Genomic DNA, 6789 nt, shown 5'->3' with positions numbered 1-6789 from the left:
CCCCTTTCTAGATTCACGCGGAGCGACCAGCTCTTCAGCATCTTTTACTTTCACACCGTACTGACGGACAGCGCAGAGGAGTGGGCGCTGCTGAACAGCAAGAAGGTCATCTTCCTCATCGAGGACGTCGACACCAGCGACGACCTTGTACGGACTCGAGGAAGCGAGCATGTGGTGCGCGTGCGTCGGTCGCGTGGGCTGACGACTCGTAGCTCGCAGCGGGCGGCTGAGAATGGTGGCGACGCGAAAACGGTCGACGCTGCGGTCTTAGCGTTGCAGAATGGCAGCCCCCAAGTGAAGGCTCTGGATACGGTGGAAGTGGCCACCCGAAAGGTGGCACGAGTCCTGCCGCCAACGTCGGCGTTAAAAGCGGTTGGCTGGGAAAGGCTGCTTCGGTGCCAGGAAAACAAGATAGACAAGCTCAACCTCTCCTCCTTGCTGAATGTCCTAGATGGCGCCGTGGAAGACCCGGAGCGGATCGTTGTGATGATTGCCGATCACCCGGAGCAACTCGACCCGGCACTGCTTCGACCTGGGCGGCTCACCACACATCTCCGGTTTGACTACATCGAACTGGACGACCTGCTCCGCCTCTGCGGGCTCTTCTTCGGCGCCGAGTACAGCGAGGCTTCGAGTACCCTGACCACCACTGGCGAGGCGAACCTCCACAGGCAGAGAGACGGCTACAGCAATGGTCGCATGGTGACATCTCCCGCGACGCCGCCCCAGCAAGTTCACGATGGGTTGCTGGAGACGACTGAACGCCACCGCGCCGAGCCGCAATCGCCTATCGCACGCGTTTTGAAAGAAAAAACGAACGATGCAGGTCTTCTGCAGCGGCAGGGTCTGGGGTTCTCCGCGTCGATGACCGATGCCAAAATCAAGGAACGGGTTCTCCGTCAACTCTCTCTGAAGCAAGCGGCCCAGGTGTGCTCATGCATCTCAACCTTGGAGGAGGAAGCATCTTCGCAAGCCCCTCAAGCGCGCGAGAACACCGCGTATAACTTCTTGATAACCCCCGCGCATGTGCATCACCTGTGCATGCATGCCGCTAATCTGAACGGATTCCTTGACGCCCTTTCTGCCTATATTCGAAACGGGAGCGAGTGCGACACTTGCGATCGGGGCGACGCAAACTAAGCGGGATGGCGCCGCGTGATGTGTTCCCACGACGCGGTAAAGATGTGATAGAAGTCTCGATGTGTTTGTGCTAATTTTTTTTTTTTTTGGAGGGGGAGGGGTTGTGCTGTGGCGGAGCATCACCCGTGGGGATACGCGGCCCAAACTCTTCCTCTCCTCGCGTTTCTTGTGGGTTTGCGTGGCTCTTTGTTGTGGTTCAACGAATTTGATCCCCCGCTTGGCATCTTTGATGTATTTTTCCGTAGGCCGTTTTGAGGGAGGTATATGGAGTGCAGCTGCACCAGTTCATTTCCCCCTCTCCGTCTTTCTCCCACGGACTTCTCTTGTCGTTTAGTGGTTCTGTTCTTGGGGGGGGGGGGTAGTCGCCACCACTAGTTTCTTGTTTCGTGGGTTTGCATTTTCCTCATGCTCTTACCGCCTTTCCTCCGTTCACTTTAGCAGGCACGAGCGAAGAAATAGAAAGACGAAGATGGAAAGCAGTTCTCTCGCTCGTCTCTGTCCCAACTGCGCCCCTGTTTCTCTCTGAGTGGCGGCATCGCGGTGTAGGTGTGTCTGTGTTGGCATCCCTGTGTGCATGTTTGTCTTGTGTTGTTGTTAGCTTTACCTGCATTAAAAGGATCGATTACGCTATCTAGGCATCACCCACTCGAGCGCGACCTCTTTGCCCCCGCTGCTGCACAGACTGCTCAATTGCTCATCCCACCAGTCTATTCTACTGCCGGACTAGATGAAGACGCCAAACTGCCCCCCTCCCTACATACACACACAAACAAAAATGTATGCCTTGCGTGGCGCTACTATTTTCCCACGCATAGAGGGCGCCCACCTCCATTAGTGGAGTCTCTAGCGAAAAGGACGTGTAAAACGGCCTCGTTCTTTTCGCAGCTTGATGCCACCAGCGCCACCTTCCGTGCCGCCCCTTTACCTCCCTTTCTCCCCCTTCTACACACCCCACCCTTCTTCCTCTCTCGCTCTCTCGTCCTGCACGCATTACTTCCCCGAAAATCGCTAGAGGACAAGCTTGCATTATCCACGGCGTCACCACAGCACTGCATGTGTGTGTGTGTGTGTGTGTGTGTGTGTGTATTGCTGCTCTTTAGGCTGCATGGGTGTACAGGAGCAGTTGTCGGCCGGTACCGCATGATGATACCCTACTGGTTATACTCAACTGAACAGATACAAACATACGTGCATGCATTCGCTTCTGTGTGAGTGTGTGTGTGTGTATGTATGTGACTGCATGAACAAACAGGCTAGTAGCAATACGTATCGAGAATCTGAAGGCCTTCCCCCCGGCGTTCTGCTACCCAGTGCTTCCTCACCTTTCGTCTTGGTATGTTCTTCCTACTTGCGTGGCATTTGTGCTGTGCGCCAATGTGTGAAGTAGGAGGCCACGCTCTCTGCAGCAAACGACAACTCTCTGGGTTCCTCGAGTACTTTCATCTCAGTGTAATCCTCATCAGTTGTTGGAGAGAGAGCAAATAAGAAAAGCAACGAAGAGTAAGAGGGAGAGCACAACCGGACTTGTGTATTGTGTTCGTTAGAACAACATCCTGCGTTTTTTTTTTTCGTGAGAATCGACAACGTCAGAGGACAAAGTGTGGGGTGAGAGGGGGGCTGATGTTGCTTGACAGCTGGTCTTTTACTTGGCCGTGTTGGAAAAGCCGCACCCCCTTTGGTGTATGTCCTGCGCATCGCGGCAAGAGAAGTAGGCAGCAATTCGAGGAGGAGGAGGGGGGATGGCTGGCCTTTTACGCTGCGAGAGGCGTAAAAAGGGTAGGTGACGACTTACCCTTAACTCGACTGATCACTTGGGAGAAAGAGAGGATACAGATGATTTGTTCGTGTGTCTCGCACGAACCTGTTTTGCGAAGTGGGGTGTGTCAAGGCAAGATGCCATCATGATTCTGTCGGAAAAGTCCCAGTACTTACGCGGATTGGAACGCAGTAGAAGATGGTGTTATTTTTTTACTTGCTTCACTTTTTCCAAACTCATGCACACAAAGGGCCTCGTCGCTGCTGCAACTTCTCCGAGTGCGCAAGATGGGCAGAAGGGTTGCTGAGCTGCTGAGGTCAACAGCTATCCGCATCGACGTCCTGACATCGGTGCAATGTAGTCTTTTCTTCTGTTCAGGCATCGGCGGCTGTTCTTCCAACTACAACTCTGTGGAACATTTGAGCCATTTATTGCTCCCCAAACAACCCTCCTTGGTTGTCGATGAAGGGGCTGTAGCAGAGGCGCACTGTATTTTTTCTAATGTGGGAGAAAAGGGGCCACCCGCTTGTCGGAGTATTACCCCAGCGCGTGGTATCTCAGGATCTAGCACCCCACCTGCTGCAGGGGGGAGGGCGTCAGGCAGCCCTTTGCCTATTACTGCCAAACCCGAGCCACCACTGGTGGTGACTCGGCCAAGCGTCTACAATGTAGGGAGGGGGTGAGCGCGATGTATCGCTATAGATGTCAGCGGTCAGGCCCTGGATGGCGTGGCGTCCGAGCGACCTGCGACAGTGAGCACAGTTGTGCCATCTGCAGGATGGGTTGAGAGTGCCAGCGTGACGCGAATGTCTCTCACCCGGCTTGCACTGCCTAGCGGTGTGGCGAACCTGCGCCACTCCCCGAAGGATGAACCTCGTGATGACCGGCGAAACGGATAGTTAGAGTGTGAGGCAGAGGCATTGCTCAGGTCACCAAGTCACCGTATTGCTGGAACGGGCGCCTGGTACTGCTCCGCACCAGGCGCCAGGTCGGTGAAAGGACGAAGAGAGGCCGGCGCTCTGAAGTTCATCTCATAATGCTCGGCAGAGAATTGAATCGGTGAGGGATGAATACAGCTGGGCCGTGAGGCGGTGTGAACGTTGTTGTTTTGATCTCCTTCCTACCTCTTCGAAATCCCAGTGCTGCCACGTATGTTTACGTCGGTGCGAGGAGCCCATCTCGTCTGTGTTCTGTGCGAGAGAGGTTTGCCCTCTCTCCTGTGCGCTTTACACTGTATCGATGGGCAAGAGGGTGAACTGCACATATGTGCCTGCCAGTGCGTTGTGTTGCTGTTTAGCTCATATTGTCCGTTTCTGATTTATGGAATGGACGTCGCGCAGAGTGCGCGGAAATGCATGGCGTCACATCTGCCTCCACAAGCCCTGTGCCCTCTCCTCCATGCGAGCTCAACTCAATTCAAAGCACGCGCTGATACCGAAGATCATCCGCACTACTGGTGTGTGTCTACCACACGGCAAACAGGAACCCGAGCAAACAACACCCCCCCCTCACATGCACACACGCACGAAAAAATACCTACGTAGCGCTCCGACAACTGGAGGAATTCTGAACGGATTTTGTGCGGTGTGGGTGTCGATTTTGCGTGTCCGTTCTCCCTTTTCCCTCCCCCATCAGAAGCGCCTATGCGTAGCGTTCACTGGGGCACATTTTCTTTTCGATGTCGCGCTGCCTCACCTCACCCCGCCTCTCTCGATCTCCTTGTGAGAGCGTCTGAGAACTCACAGTTTGGGTCAGACACCCCTCTTTGGCTTCACCGCGCATACCTTCCATCGCTTTACTCGTTTCCCTCTCTCTTCCTCCCTTCTTTTCTCGTCTATCGCTGTTGTCCCTCTCGTATTTTCCCCTGCTTCTCAACTACGTCATTTTCCGTACTCTCATCTACCCTTCTGTCAACCTGGCATCTTTCGGTGCGCATGACACTACTGCTGCTCCTCCTCCTGTGTGTGTGCCTCTGTCTGCATAACTGGCAGCTTCCTCAGCAGCGTAACGATATTACGAAAGACGATACTCTTTCAGGTATCACCGTACAAGCGTTTTTCTCCGTCCCTTTCACATCCATTCATTGGATTCATCCTTCCCTCTCCTCTCACCCGTGTCGAGTACTTAAGCGATGACGCAGGAAGTCTCTCCTCAGCAGAACACCGAGTCGGAGTACATGTCGGCCAGGCAGCGCGCCAAGAAATGCCGCAGCGGTGAGAACGCCGCGCGCCTTTTGATGGGCTTGGATCTGGAAATGGATGACGCCGAGCGCCGCAAGCACGCCGGCCGTTGCCACAGCAACGCTCCTCGCAACAGCTTCAGCTCTCCCAGAGAGTTCTTCGCTGGCCCCACCAAACCACCGCACCGGTGCTCCGGCATTCGCCACAACCCCGATGGTAACCGTGACTCGGTAGGTTTCATGCTGAAAGATGAGTACTTTATGATGAACCCAGAGATCGACAAATTCCAGAGTCGCAGACTTCGTGCACGTATGGTGAGGAATGGGTCTCCTTGCAGGTATGGCTCTATTTCAGGCATGGGGGCCTACGGTATCCAGGCCAGGCGTGGTGAGGGTTCGCTCCGCCAGAATAAAACCCTCAAGATGGCCAGAATGAATGGCTCACCCTGGGGCACTGGGTCCTATCACTGCCGCGACGGCCTCACAAATAACTGCATCGTCACGGCGCCGGAGGTGCCCTGGCGTTGCGGCGTGAGGATCACGCACCCGCAGGGTGCAATGGAGGCGCCGTATTTTGAGGACAACGATCCGCGCCCGCCACGCGATGTTCCTGCGGTGACTGGCAAGCGCCACGTCAAGCCGCCGTACAAGGACGCAAAGATGTTCGGTCAAGTGCCACCGCCGGCAGAGGGCGAGGAGGATGAGTTCCACAGCATACTGCCACCGTGCCACAAGACGTCGAACAAGGCAAACGAGTCTGTTGATGTGCTGAACCTGTACTGCTACACCGCTGATGAGCTTAACGAGAAGCCACAGCCGTACAAGCAGCTGGGCCCCCGCAAGTGCGGTGCCCCGGAACTGCCGCCCAAGAAGCCCCCCGTAATCAAGCACATCGACACCCCGGCAAGGCAGGAGCATGATGTGCTCGGCACCGGCCGCTGGGGCTTCCCGGAGAAGCAGGTCCCGCGCGGCCTCGCCCGCGGCTTGTGCCGCCCGCGCCATGATACCGCCAACCTCTTCTATGGTGGCCCAGCGCAAGAGGACGACAAGCTCGCCTCCGGGACACCGAGAGAATCCGCTGGCCGCAACGGTGGCAGCAATGGCGCCCATCTATCTCCGCGTCAGTCCCATCAGGGAGAATCTTACCGCAGTGCCAGCCGCCGCAGCAGCAGCCATGGCTCTCGCACGTCTGCGCGACCGTCCCGCCAGGTACAACCTTTCCGCGCTCACCGCAATACCCCCCCAAAGAAGCGCGAAGACCCCGTGTTCGACAGTAACTTCCGTCCGCATAAGGTCGTGTTCAAGAATGTTGGTAACCCGAACCTCCTGCGGTACTACGACCCCACCGTGGACCCGATGCCGGAGGCGATGGCACCGAAGCGCAGTGCGCCGCGTTCGAACATCGAAAGCATGCTTGACGACTCCAACATGCCATGCGCCTTCGGTAAAGGCCGTGGTGAGTTCAACAAATACTCCCGATCGACCATAACGTTAGTTTAAGTAGCACCACCGTTGCTCGCTGGCGGTCCCATCGGCCCTGCCGCAAGCAAACAAGGATTCCTTCTCCTCCCCCTCTCTTGCCCGTGGTTGTCGGCTGCTGCCGCACCTACAATGAGTTCAAGCCCCATTTGAGCACTTGTGAAGGCCACTGGTGGGTTTGTCCTTGAGAGTCTTTAGTGTGAGGCTACTAGGATGAGAAAGGGAGGGGGGCGCG

The 6789-nt window shown here is 55.9% G+C and overlaps 2 protein-coding genes across 2 annotated transcripts; both read left to right on the top strand.

The window, feature by feature from the left end:
- Positions 1-486: 486 nt before the first annotated feature.
- LBRM_35_6160 (a44l protein-like protein) lies at positions 487-1140 on the top strand (the record flags this gene model as incomplete). The annotated part of the gene is made up of 1 exon (XM_001569179.1): positions 487-1140. One exon carries the CDS (start codon positions 487-489, stop codon positions 1138-1140), a length of 654 nt encoding a protein of 217 aa, XP_001569229.1.
- Positions 1141-5027: 3887 nt separating this feature from the next.
- Positions 5028-6575, top strand: LBRM_35_6150 (conserved hypothetical protein; the record flags this gene model as incomplete). Its single annotated transcript, XM_001569178.1, has 1 exon — positions 5028-6575. The coding sequence occupies one exon, from the start codon at positions 5028-5030 to the stop codon at positions 6573-6575; it is 1548 nt and encodes a 515-aa protein (XP_001569228.1).
- Between the last annotated feature and the right edge of the window lie 214 nt (positions 6576-6789).

This window comes from Leishmania braziliensis, chromosome 36, assembly GCF_000002845.2.
Source record: "Leishmania braziliensis MHOM/BR/75/M2904 complete genome, chromosome 36".
Classification (NCBI taxonomy): Eukaryota; Euglenozoa; class Kinetoplastea; order Trypanosomatida; family Trypanosomatidae; genus Leishmania; species Leishmania braziliensis.
Note: the sequence above shows the minus strand (reverse complement) of the source record. Positions and strands in the feature narration are given on the sequence as shown.